At 41.6% G+C, this 14,219-nt stretch overlaps 1 protein-coding gene across 5 annotated transcripts in view; it reads left to right on the top strand.

Annotated features, from left to right (window-relative positions):
• Nucleotides 1–13,712, top strand: part of pla2g6 (phospholipase A2, group VI (cytosolic, calcium-independent)) — a 74,519-nt gene extending 60,807 nt beyond the window's left edge. For all 5 annotated transcript variants that reach the window (XM_048521384.2, XM_059640494.1, XM_048521385.2 and 2 more), the window contains 5 exons: nt 426–562; nt 6,414–6,568; nt 7,716–7,883; nt 9,734–9,807; nt 11,804–13,712. In XM_048521384.2, the coding sequence (XP_048377341.1) occupies nt 426–562; nt 6,414–6,568; nt 7,716–7,883; nt 9,734–9,807; nt 11,804–11,948 (679 nt within the window). In that variant the 3' untranslated portion in view covers nt 11,949–13,712. The remainder of the gene's footprint in view (nt 1–425; nt 563–6,413; nt 6,569–7,715; nt 7,884–9,733; nt 9,808–11,803) is intronic.
• The last annotated feature ends 507 nt before the right edge of the window (nt 13,713–14,219 follow it).

A 14,219-nucleotide genomic window follows, 5' to 3' on the forward strand; every position in this document is an offset into this window, starting at 1 on the left:
TCCCTACCTGCATTCATCTATCACCATCCCACCTACCTTTCCGCAGCTTCACCGTTCCTTTCTGTATTCATCTCCCAGCTCCCTTCCCCCTCCCCATTTCCGAAGAAGGGTCCCGACCCAAAATGTCAACTTTCCTGCTCCTCTGATGCTGCCTGACCTGCTTTGCACTTCCAGCTTCACACTGTTGTTTCTGACTCCAGCATCTGCAGTTCTTGCTAACTCCTCCTGCTAAATGATTTTGAGTCTCTCCTTCATATTAACCATTGCATTGAGGAATGCTTTTCATCAATCACCTTGTTGCTGAACTTTTAAAGTATTGTTGTTGGAAATTTAAATTTTGGGTGAGTGGGAGCATGTTTGAAGTTAATATATTTATGTATTCACCCCCAACCCCACACACACATCCAACCCACCTCTGCCTGTAGAGTGATGGTGACTGGAACCCTGGCCGATCGGCATCCTGGAGAGCTTCATCTGTTCCGTAACTACAACCCGCCAGAACCACTACATGATCCACCTTATATGAGGACAGCAGAGTTCCAGGCTGTCACCCAACCTAAAGGTAAAGTGTGATACAAGAGCTCCACCTAAAATCTTGTATTTTCTTGTTATCTTGAGATCAAAGTTTGTAATTTAAAATCAGGCATGAAATGGTGATATTAGTGACATGGCATTTCATGCTCATCGCTAATTGCGCTTGTAAAGGTGTGGTGAGCTGCCTTCTTGAATGCAGGTGAGTGTTGTTAGGCCAGTTTTAAAAAAAACATTCAAAGGTTGTAGATTTCACTAGCTGGGCTAGTGAGATTTTAATTTTTTTTAACCAAGTTGTAGATCTGCTCAGAATTATGTATCAAAACTTGAAGTAGACAATAAGTCTGTTTACAGAATTATTGTTTAAATTGGTTATCATTTATTGTTGGTATTTTACATTGCCCCTTTCAATGGAAGTAACTCAAAACAAATTTTGCAAAGAACAAATGTGACAGTATTTTCACCTCTAATTACTGAGGTTAATTGATGATGAGCTGAGAGCAATAATGCAGTTTGGTTGAAGGGGCAACTTTGAAATAGCTACATAGTGAAAGCATAGATGTTTAATTACTTTTTAACCTTAATCTTCTTGTATAGTGTGGTAGTTTAACAGGCTTGATTAACTTGCTTTACTCCTGATATAGCTGTAATTGCCATCTTGGAACAGAATAGCACAGTATTCATATAGTATTCATATTCATGATATTTATTATTAAAGCTTCTAATTTTAAAAAAAACTTAAAAATGTCAAGGTATTGCATCAGGTTTTATATTTGCAGTGTCTTTTTGCAGTTTTTGAAAGAGATTTCTTGTATGTACCAAGCCTTAAACTGCTCATTATTGCAAATCTTTTTTTCTCTTGCCTGATGTTTTAAATACTAATTTTCCCTCTTCTTCAGGGCTGTTTTCTGTGTTTTTCAAAAATGCAGAAGTTATGTTATGTGAAATCTTTCTCTTCTTTCTCCACTTTTCTCCCTTATCGTATTCCATCAAAAAGCAATTCTCTAAAACACATCTCCGCATGCAAATTCCTCATTTGCTCTATTCACCTGTGCATTATTAAATGCAAAGCTGTTACTGTACATCCCAATTGTAGGTATAACCTGATGGAGCCACCCAATAATAAATCATGCAAAGTGCTTTAAGAACCAAATAGATGGAAAAGAATGTCATCTAAGGCAGTTAGTACCTGGAAGGGTTTTCTGGTACTACATGAAAAGCTCTTACCAAGTGGATTAAGCGACTGTTACTTGGAGAAACTAACAGTATGTTCTTCAGTTGTCTCTTAAGTGATGTACCATAATGATTCAGTAATGTTAACTTATTTATAAGTGTAGCATAAGGTCTTAGCATGGACTGTTCCGTAACGCAGATGTAATGCAACTGTATTTATTTATTATATAACATACTACTCATTATATCAAGGCTGAGCTAGTCAGGTGCTGAAGATGTCATGTGGGCATTCTTCTCCACTTGGTATTAGTTTACGTTACTGATACCAATAAAAAATATTGTTTGTAATGAATGTACCCAAGACATTCCAGATGTTTCAGTAAAGTGATGGAAGGTGTCATCAACAGTGTTATCAAGCAGCACCTGCTCAGCAGTAATGTGCTCAGTGATGCCTGGTTTGGGTTCTGCCAGGACTTCTCAGCCCTGGGCCTCATTATAGCCTTGGTTTGCACATGGACAAAAGAGCTGAATTCCGCAGGTGAGGTGAGAGTGACAGCCCTTGACATCAAGTCTGCATTCAACCAAGTGTGGCTTCAAGGAGGCCGAGCAAAACTGCAATCAGTGGGAGAGATAGTAGGAACTGCCGATGCTGGAGAATCTGAGATAACAAGCTGTAGAGCTGGATGAACACAGCAGGCCAAGCAGCACCAGAGGAGCAGGAAAGCTGATGTTTTGGGTCGAGACCCTTCTTCAGAAAAATTATCCGAAACATCAGCTTTCCTGCTCCTCTGATGCTGCTGGGCCTGCTGCGTTCATCCAACTCTACACTGTGTTATCTTGGAATCAGTGGGAATTCTGGGGAAAACTCTCAGGTGGTCAGATTCATATCTGCCACATAGGAAGATGGTTGAGGTTGTTGGAGGTCAGTCATCTGAGCTCCAGGACACCTCTGCAGGAGTTCTTTAGGGTAATGTCCCAGACCCAACCACCTTCAGCTGCTTCATTAATGAACTTCTTAGAAGGTCAGAAATGGGGATGTTCACCAATGATTGCACAATATTCAGCACCATTCATGACTCCTCAGATACTGAAGCAGTCCATGTTCAAATGCAACAAGATCTGGACAATATCCAGGCTTGGGTTGAAAAGTGGTAAGTAACATTCATGCTACAGAAATGCCAAGCTATGATTGTCACCAATAAGAGACAATCTAACCACCACCCCTTGACATTCAGTGATGTTACCATCACTGTTCATATCCTTGACCAGATACTCCGTTGGACTCACTACATAAACGCAGTGGCTAAAAGAACAAGTCAGAGGGTAGGAATACCGCAGCAAGTAACACACCTCCTGGCTCCCCAGAGCCCGTCCACTATCTGCAAGAAACAAGTCAGGAATGTAATGGAACACTGCCACATGCCTGGATGAGTGCAGTTCCAACAACACTCAAGGAGCTTGTCACTGTCCAGAGAAAGCACTCCACTTGATTGCCATCAGATCCACAACATCCACACTCTCCACCACCAAGTTCAGTAGCAGCAGTGTGTACTGTCTACAAGTTACACTGCATTAATTCACAGCATTAATTCACAGTCAGCACCTTCTGAACCCTCAACCATTTCCACCTAGAAGGACAAGGGCAGGGGATACGTTGGAATACCACCACCCTCAAGTTCCCCTTGCCATCCTGACTTAGTGAAAGAATGGTGATATATTTCTGTCGCTGGTTCAGAATCGTGGAATTTTCTCCCGAAAGGCATTGTGTGTCAAGCCACAGCAGGTGGACTGCAGCGGCTCAAGAAGGCAGCTCACCACCACCTTCTAGGGCAATAAGGGACTGGCAATAATTGCTGGCCAGTCAGAGATGCCCACATCCCACAAAGGAATAAAAACATAGGTGAGAATGTCTACAACATTACAGTAAAGAACATTTAAAGAAAATACATTTGAAAGAAAATCTTCCTTCCCCTTCTTCCTTGTCATTTCTTTCACATCTCTACTCTTGGCCTTCTTTTGTTTCGTCTGTCCTTCTTTTGTTCCATGCTTTTCTGTCTACCCCCTTCTCCTCTATCTAGCTCCATTTTTTTAGATTCCCAACAGTGTGGAAACAGGCCCTTTGGCCCAACAAGTCCACACCGCCCCTTGAAGCATCCCACACACCCTGAACACTACGGGCAATTTAGCATGGCCGATCCACGTAGCCCCCACATCTTTGGACTGGGAGGAAACTAGAGCAGCCGGAGGAAACCCACGCAGATGCTGGGAGAATCTGCAAACTCCACACAGACAGTCGCCCGAGGCTGGAAACGAACCCAGGTCCCTGGCGCTGTGAGTCTGCAGTGCTAACTTCTGAGCCACCGTGCCGCCCATCTTTTCTGAGTTGGACAGAACCATGCAATTGGTCTGTAAAAGGCTCGTAACAAAATCTTCATTTAGTCAATAAAATGTTACAGGGGCAGTGGCAGAAATTCAGTGATTGCTGCATAATGATTTCTGAAGAAGGGCCCAGAACTGAAATGTCAGCTTTCCTGCTCCTCTGGTGCTGCTTGGCCGGCTGTCTTCATCCAGCTCTACACTTTGATATCTCGGATTATCCAGCATTGGCTGTTCTTTTCCTTCTATCCCAACTCCTGTTCCACTTGGGTTATCAAATACCTCTCCTCCCTCCCCCCCCCCCCCCACCCCAAAGAAAGCCATACTGCTGGACCTGAAAGATGGCTTGATGCAGAATCTTGATGAACTGATCAAGTAGTAAATTCCCAAGAATAAAATGCACCTTTGCCCAGCAGTGTGGATTAACACACTCTATCTTTAGAATAGTGCTCCATGTCATTTCAGAAGAGACAATCCACTCAAAGTTAACAAACTTTTCATAAATTGACAGCAGCCATTTCCTTCCATTTCATAACCTATGCAACAGAACAGCTCTCATTGCTGAATTCACTTGGAGTACAGCTCCCACTCCCACAACAATGATATTGACACTAGTGCTACAAGAAGCATTTATTTTAAAAAGAAAGTGTTTAAAAATAAATGTATGCAATCCTTCACAGATGCAGGACTGTCTAAGAATGTGGGCTGCCATGAAAATGGAATTTCCTTGGGCATTTACTGTGGAATGCACAAAATGCTGGGGATTTAGTTGATGTCTGCATTCAGTGTAGTTGCTTTCTCCTGCACATTGTGATGTTTGGATCTTTAGCTATTTTTAAGCTTGTATGAAAATGAACAGTAGAGTCCAAGTTTTCTCAGAACAGCTGTTGCAAGCTCAGCAATTCTGTTCAATCTGTTACAGCACCTTTTACCCAAATCTTCATCTGCATCAGGAATGGAAATTTTGAATTTGATCCCACAACTCTTTACTCATACCCCTCGTGAAAGGCGAGTTCCTTGGGTGGGCCCCTACTTCCTGTAAGAGAGCTCGGCTGTGGCTGCATTGGTAACATTCTCGCCTCCTTAGTCACAAGGTTTTCAGTTCAAGTTTCACTGCAGGACTCATGTACAGAAAAAAACATCAAGTTGACACTCCCTCGCAGTACTGAGGAAAGGACACCACTGTCGGAGATGAAGTCTTTTTTCCAGTGAAACATCTAACTGAGGTCCTATATGTCTGCTCAGGTGGATGTAAAAACCTCATGACTTCACTTAAAAGAAAAACGGGGAATTATCTCAATCAACATCAGAAAAGCAAATCATTTAATTGTTATCTCATTACTGTGTGTACATGCGTGCCATGTGCAAATTGGCTGTCACTCTTTCTGCATTTCAGTAGCAAACTCAAAAGTATTTCATCGGTTGTGAAATGCTTTCGGACATTCAGTGGCTGTTGAAAATGCACTATATGTATAATGTCTAAAGACTATGAAGTGTTTATTTCTTTTTATATAATTTACCATACTTGGATGGATCCTGTGGACAGTTGAGAGAGTGACAGATATTAATTTTTTGTAAACATCTTCAGTGAAGGATGAGCTTTGGAACTTCTAAACTGAAAACAACATCTTTATAAAGTCACACCAGTCTGGTGTTACTGCCTGGAAAGTCACGACCATTGCATGTTACTCTTTGGCTAGTGAGTAAACTGCATATGCAATCATAGATTCCCTGCAATGTGGAAGGAGGCCATTGGCCCATTGATTCTGCACCAAACCTCTGAAGAACATCCATCCCACCAAAACCCACTGCCTGCCCTATCCCTGTAATCCTGCATTTCCCATGGCTTACCCTCTAGCCTGCACATCCCTGGACACTATGCACAGTTTAGCCTGGCCATTCCACCTAAACTGTATGCCTTTGGACTGATGATATGGGAGTGCTGGTGTCGGACCAGGCTAGACAGAGTCAGAAGTCACATGACACAAGTTATAGTCCAACAAGTTTACTTGAAATCACGAGTTTTTGGACCAGTGGAGGGAAGCGCACAGGCACACAATTCTATGTCATGTGACTTTTGACTTCACCTTTGGACTGCACCCAAAGGAAGTTCACACAGACACGGAGAATGTACAAAATCCACGCAGTCAGTCACTCAAGGGTGGAATCGAACCCGAGTCCCTGGTGCTGTGAGGCAATGGCGCTCAATACTGAGCCACCATGCTGCAACATATGTGGCGAGCAGATGTTTGGAAAAAGTAACACGTAAATGGTCAGTTGGCAACAGTGTGTCATGTGTATGTAGTTCTAAATTGTGGCTTTCCTTCAAACAGACCAGTTGGTGTGGCGAGCCGCTCGATGCAGTGGTGCAGCCCCTACTTACTTCCGACCCATGGGCCGCTTCCTGGATGGAGGGCTGCTTGCAAATAATCCAACGCTGGATGCTCTGACCGAAATCCATGAATACAATCAGAACCTGAGGAGAAAAGTGGGTGTTACCTTTATTTCATTAAATTTCTGCTGATTCTTAGACAAATCTAGGAAGCTGGTTTAGTTCCCCACTGCTGCTTCCTAGATCGGAATGAAAATTGTTCATGAAATTTCCAGCCACTACCTTGTTGGAAATCTTGGTATTTTAGATGGAAATGTTATCCACCGGAAGGGAATTCCGAGCCTCCTGTTACCACTTTGTCCTTTTAGTCATATTTCTGCATTGGATAAAGTGACATTGCTTAAAGATTTTCAACAATAATATTATTATTCTGTGTCATTTTAATCCAATATATGAACTGAAACGACTAAAATATTACCAGAGTCTTATAAGAGTAATACTGATATTGAAACATTGAGTGTGGCCATGGATGTTTCCCGTTGTTCCTAGCAATGTCATTTAACTAGAGACAAATGGGAAGCATCTGCCATCTAAATGATTGTTTCAACGATGCTTGACCCTCTCCCACTGACTCTGAGGGTAAGTGGATATATGTTGAGAGCTGTGCAGGAAGGCAATTCATTAATTGGGTCATGATGGTTGTTTCTTACTGATCTCAATTGATGTATTGTGCAGGGCGCTGTAATTGAGCTAGGCTGTGACGGGAATAAACAAAAATGAAATATCATAGGATTCTTATTTCGTGTCCTCCTGTAAGCGAGGAGACATTTAGATTGAATGAGGACAAGACTGAACATAATTCAGGTATGATGGCTTTGCAGATAAATAGTTAATTGGTGCATGACAAGTATCCTACTTAATGCAGGCCTTGGAGAAGGAATTCTTGAAATCAGTGGAGAACTCCATTCTCGCTTGTTTAATGAGTTGGACAGAGCCACGCTATTGCTCTGTCAAAAAAGGCTTGTAACGAAATCCTCATTTAGTCAATAAAAAGTTACGGGGCAGTGGCAGAAATTTGAGAACAGTCTTTAATGCTGTGATTGCTGCATAATGATTTCTGAAGAAGGGTCCAGAACTGAAATGTCAGCTTTCCTGCTCCTCTGCTGCTTGGCTGGCTACGTTCATCCAGCTCTACACTTAGATATCTCAGATTATGCAGCATTGTCTGTTCTTACTATCTCTGTTAATGCAGTGTTAGTTTGTCAGGTTGCCCATTTTTATTTACGTTGTGTTTGTTTCACAGGGCAGAGAGAATCAGGTGAAGAAGCTTGGTATTGTTGTTTCACTTGGAACAGGAAAGCCGCCACAGGTACCTGTAACCTCTGTCGATGTCTTTCGTCCCTCCAACCCCTGGGAACTGGCTAAAACCGTCTTTGGTGCCAGAGAGCTCGGCAAAATGGTGGTTGACTGTGTAAGTATAATGTGGATGAAACAAGCATTTGTTGTTCTTTGTATTTGCTCTTCCTCAAAGTGGTGTGTTTAAGGACTCACTAGGCCGGTAATTTTTGTGGCTTTTATTATTGAATCCAAACTAGATCCACTTTTCACTACAATCCAGATGTGCTTAAAACTGTTGTTTGTACAGCGTCAAGTGTAGCAGAGGAACTGTGCTGTCTGCTCGAACTGTGTGACGAAACCTGTCAGCACCAGGAACTTGGGTTCGATTCCAGCCTTGGGCGATTGTCTGTGTGGAGTTTGCATGTTCTCCCCATGACTGCATGTGTCTTCTCAGGTGCTCTGATTTCCTCACACGTTCCAAAGATTTGCAGGTTGGGTGGATCAGTCACGCTAAATTGCCCCATAGTATCCAGAGTTGTGCAGTCTAGGCGAACTACACATGGGACGTGCAGGGTTACAGAGATAGTGTGGGCACGTGGGGGGTAAGAGGGAGAAGCTCTTCAGATGGGTGGTGTGGACTTGATGGGTCAAACAGCCTGCATCCACACTTGAGGGAATTAAAGGTTCTAAGAAACCGCAGTTGCTGTGATGGTTTACAGCTGGTCTGCTGCAGCACCTCTGGCTGGTGATGGTCACAGTAGAGACTGTGGGAGAGGTAGATTTTACTTTGCCTGGGTTCCATCAGGGTTTCAGTTGCCTTGTGAGGAATGGGACGGCTGAGGCACTGCTGTGAGTGCATTAGAATGGTGAGCACCAACTCTTTATTGATTTGAAATGGAGCTGTCAATATGTGTGATTCTTTTTTGTCACCTTGAGTAACTATGTTTTCATTAACTGTGTTTGGTGGCATTGGAATAAAGAGTCACTGAACCAGATTCTTCTTTCTTTCACTTTTTTTCCTACATTATGCAAATATAATGATGCACTGAATGACTAGCTATCTTGTGATATTCACTGCTATGTTTCATTGTTTCATGTTCCTCTGAACTTCCCCTCGTATTACTACCGAACTATGACATCAGGTTTTGTTACACCCCCCACCTATAAGTTCCTCTCCAGACCACACGCCATCCTGTCTTGAAACCATATCACCGTTCCTTCACTGTTGTTGGGTCAAAGTGTTGGAACTGCCTCTCCAACAGCGCTGTGGGTGCATCTGCACCCCACTGACTGCAGCATTTCAAGAAAGCAGCTTATTGCCAACTTCTCAAGATCAGTTGAAGAACGTTAAAAGTGCTGGCCCGACATCCCGTGAAAGAACAATACTAAAAAAAAATCTACCGATCAAACTCATTGTTCGCTCAGGAGCTGGTGCCCTTTGCCTCCCTTAATCCATCCGACACCTGCAGTCTTTGAGGCTTTTGAAACGCAAGTTTGGCTGTTATTCAACTTGCATTTTCTTCTTTTCCGCTCATTTCAATCCCTGCACTTTTTACATTCATGTCTCAAAAAAAAATCGCTGTCTTTTCTAACTAATGCAGGCCAAGATAATGACTGGCACAAGACAAATTGATTTAAGATTGAAATAAACCAGACCCTTGCGACTATCCAAGGACTGTAAAGTATCGAGTGTTGATATAATGATTTGCTTTGTCTACGAGAGGTTTAACAATATTATTTGCAAAATAATTAGACTCCAAAATGCATATTGTACATGTTTTCAAAATGAACTGAAAAGATATTATAATCCTCCCAAACCCAATGCTGCATCTGAATGTTTGGGTCATGTGCCAGGCTCGGGAGCAGTTTAGTCTCTCGGGCATGGCATTTGGCAGTGAGAGAACAGACTTTTGTTTTGACTAACTGAGAGACTAATTAGTTGAGCAATTGTAGCAATGAGATCTTTCACCTTCTATTTGTTAGTGCACTGATGCTGATGGTCGGGCCGTGGATCGAGCCAGAGCCTGGTGTGAAATGGTGGATATACCATATTTCAGGTAGGCACAGGATTTAATTCACCAGGCAGAGGCTCCAGCATGTGTAGATGGGAGGGACTTGTCACCTGGACACCTTGGTTTACACTACGTTACAGAGATGGTGATGCAAGTACCACAGAGCATTTTGTTTGTCTGAGACTGGATTATTGTTTTGTATTAACTGTTACACATTTCCTTTCTTGTTCCTCTAAGCATTAGCCATGTGTAGCCTGCAGTTTGGTTGAGATTGGGGTAGTGTTTTACCTAGCCAGTCCTTTTAAGACTCCGTTTTTTTTTAAAAAAGGATAACAGCTAGATATTGTCCAGATCTTGTTGCATTTGGATATGGACTGCTTCAGTACCTGAGGAGTCATAAATAATGCTGAATGTTGTGCAATCATTGGCAAATATCCCCACTTCTGACCTAATGATGGAGGGAAGATCATTAATCAAGGCAGCTGAAGATGTTTGGGTCTAGGACACTATCCTGCTGAGATTTCCTGGAGTTGAGATGATTGCTCTCCAGCAACCCCAACCATCTTCCCATCTGCCAGGTATGACTCCAACCAGTAGAGAGTTTGCTCCCTGATACCCATTGATTCCAGTTTTGCTGGAAGGATGTGGTCTGAATAGATAAATCTAGTTAAATGTAGGAAAAACAGAAATTACTGGAAAAACTCAGCATTATCTGGCAGTATCTATGAGGAGAGAAACAGAGTTAACGTTTTGAGTTAAGTGACCCTTGATCAAAACCGTTCACTGGACCCAAAACAGTAACTCAGCTTTCTTCTCACAGATGCTACAAGACCCACTGAGTTTCTCGAGCAATTTCTGTTTTTGTTTCAGATTTCTAGTATCTGCATTTGTCTTATTCTGGTTAAATATAGATGCCTGGAAATTCTTGAGATTCCTTATGGGCTGCTTTGGACCTGTTGCAAATGTATTACTGTGAGTCAGCATTTTCTTTTTGTCTGTCTTTCAGGGCTATTTTGCATATAGATATATAAATGTGCAGCCTGTAGTATGACAGCCTTGAGACAGATATACTATCCATGATGTACAGCTGTTTGGACCTTTAATGACAGCAGGCTAGACATAATTACTAATCTGTCCAACGTTGTTATACAATGATGTCCACTTAGATTGCACAGTCAGAAAGAGTAATGAATGCCTTTACAGGCCTAGTGATGTTGCTGTTGAAATGTGGTCCAATATTTTATGTGACACATTTGACCTTTGTGGGCAACAGCTTTTGTTTTATTGCACTTGTTTCATTAAGTAGATTAATCTTCAATCAGAATCCAATATCTGTTGTTATCTGTAGATTGAGAACTTTGCACTGTAATGATAACATTGATCTTATATTCTTTTGTATAGCTCAGAAGGCTCCGTAATATGTAGCTAAGCATTCCCTAAGCTTCTTCTCCCAAAGTTGTCATTTAGTTTCTAAGGGTGGTAAACCTCTGCTCCACTGACTTCATTCAGACTTTGGGTGGAACTTTGCCAACTCCTGCACAATTTGATCACACGCCTACTGGAACTCTGGCCTTAGTGCAAGTCACTGAGGCTTGGTGATTCACCCCACTACCTATGCTGTACTGCTACCTCATCATTTGAGGTTTGTTGGTGTTCTGTCTCAGTACAACGCTAGCTGGCAACTTGGTTATGGAATAAACCAGCTGGGAAGTGTGTCTGAGACTTGACTGTGTAAGGCAACTGAGCGAATGGACTTCATATATCAAGCTGGTTCGATGCTGTAATGTTTGGGAGCTTGTGTGGAGGTGCTGTCACTTAGCTTAGTTGGTTGATTGGCTGGTTTTCAGTGCAGAGTGACGCCAACAGCAAGGGTTCAATTCCTGACACTGGCTAAGCTTAGGATGAAGGATTGTCTCCTTTTTAACATCTCCCCTTGCCTGAGGCATGGTGACCCTCCATTTAAGATACCAGCAATGAGAGAATAGTCCTCCAGTCCAGTAGCACTATAGCAACTTTACTTTCATTATTTTTTTTCTCCCAGGCTCAATTCACAACTAAAGATGGATGTGATGTTGGATGAGATTGACGACGCTATTTTAATCAACATGCTTTGGGACACACAAATCTACATCCATCAGGAGAGGGAGCGAATTCAACAACTGGTTCAACTTCTGCTAAGTGCTTGACTTGGGAGAAGGGAAAGAGTAAACGGAAGGCTACACTAATAAAGACTGACCAAGTTGGCTTTGTAAGCACCTACCTAACTACAGGAGGTGACTGAATATTATTTTTATTAGGATTAAAAATTAAACAATGCTGCTTTGTGCTGTGCTACACCAATTACGCTCCAATTATACAGCCATACTGAGGCTGATCCCAACAGCCTTCTGTTTTGTACAAAGAAAACCAAGCAAGAGAACAAAAGAAGAAATCTTGGTTCAGAATGTCCCCATCCATCAACGTCAATACTTGCCATTTCTCTTTAAAGATGGTTACTCATTCGCATTTCACTTTTGAGAAAGATGACTGTTATCACAGTAATGGCAAATTCATGGTTTGTGGAAGCTAGAATCAGTCTGGATGGGCTGAATGGCCTTCACATCCTCTTCTATTCTTATCAAATTACCTGGTCCTGTTTTGATTGCTTCTTATTCAAACAATGGTGGGTCATTACATTAGGAATTGGCTGTGCAAACATCAGTAGTGGTTCTCCATATTGGAGCGATGGCTGGTTGTGATCACTGTAAATTGCAAAGTATAGGGATCATAAGCATTGTAACTGAGTGGAATTAAACATGTTTTAATGTGTCTAGGTATTTTCTTATATTGGCTTTAATTGTGGATTTATCAGAGCTACCCAGCACCTGGAGCTGATGAATAGCCAATGCATCTGAGATAGGTGGTCTTTTGAGGAATGTATTTATTTTGTCTTATGTAATTTGTTGTTTCTAAGCCTCTGTGTGATTTCATATTTCTTCCAAGTTGACAACAAAGAGCTGTTAATATATGTTAGAAAGTATGAACACATTTGTGTGGACCAGTCCTCATCACTTGCTGTGTGTGTGTGTGTGGTACAGTTTCCACAAGGCTTTATAGTGCACTACCGTACCATAGGAATTCTCCAGCGTCAATGAATGATGTATTTGTGTGTGATGATGATGAGTGGGAAAAAAAGGTTTTTGTTCTTTGTTGCAGGAGAGACTGAATCAAGAGGAATGGTTTTCACTGCGTCATACTTCGTATTTCACCCGCTCCCACCCCACTTTAGTTAACCCAGGAAACGGACAACCTGTTTTTCTAGACTTGAATTTATCTAAAATAGTTGTTAGCAAGGGTTAAAGGTAGAAATCAATCAGATGAAGCATTAAAACGAAGGCCCTATTTATCCTGTCTGGGAAGCGTAAACAGAATCTCATGCTGCTGTTTATGGGACGTTGTCGCATACTACTTGGCTGCTGTCTCCCTTGCATTACAGCAATTGGCTAGACAGAAGAAAAGTTCAAAAACTAGACTGGCCACAAGGCACTAGGAGACGTTCTGAGGTCCAGAAAGGTGCTTTATAAATCTAGGTCTTTATTTTTAACACCCGTGACCAAATACATGATACAGTGCCTCACAGAGAAGGAAATGTGATGAACCAGGTGGACTTTCATTGTATTTTCATCATTTTCTTTTGTCCTGAAGTTGCCAATTGATATTGAACTGACTGCCTTACTTAACAGTTATGTTTTAATTTATTTAAGTTATAAACTCTGTTTTGGTGATTGTATTTAAGAATATGTCATGATGATTAGCTTGTTGAAGTGGAAAACCGATAAACAATTTTGAAGTGTGAGCATCAAAACTTCAACTGATGTTACAATATGAAGGATTGAACTGTACTACAGTATGCCTCAGTTATCTGTAATTATGCAATTCTGACTTGATTTTCATTAACAATGTAATTATAATAAAAGGATAACTAAGATTTTTTTCAAACTATAGTTATTTAAACAAAGGGCATTTCTTTTGTCAAATGGCTGGATTGGACTTGTGGAAAGAATATTTAAATACGATGCTTCTTGATAATTTGCAAGAATCCACCACTCCTCAGTTACGTATTCTTCAGAATGAAATGTCATTAGGTTTAAATAAGGTTGAAAAAATGTACAATGATGTGCAGGCACATTCTAAAGAGAATGTTTTGGGTAAAGTGGGGGAGATGATGAGTTAAAATGGCAAATGAGTTCCAGGGATTAACAGCTGCAGAAGCAGTCTTCTGTGGCAGCATGGACAGCAAGCAGCAACAGGGTGGATAGAGGATGTGAGGGGTTTAGTTGGAGCAGATTACTTAGAGCATGGGGGGGGAGGGGAAGGATTTGAGGGTAAGATAAGGAGGCTGTTTTCAACAAATTTACATTTGTAAATGTATTTGTAAGTGCTGTTGAAAATCGGGGAATTATACTCTCCGGTTACTG

The sequence above is a fragment of the Stegostoma tigrinum genome, chromosome 38 (assembly GCF_030684315.1).
Source record: "Stegostoma tigrinum isolate sSteTig4 chromosome 38, sSteTig4.hap1, whole genome shotgun sequence".
Taxonomy (NCBI): Eukaryota; Metazoa; Chordata; class Chondrichthyes; order Orectolobiformes; family Stegostomatidae; genus Stegostoma; species Stegostoma tigrinum.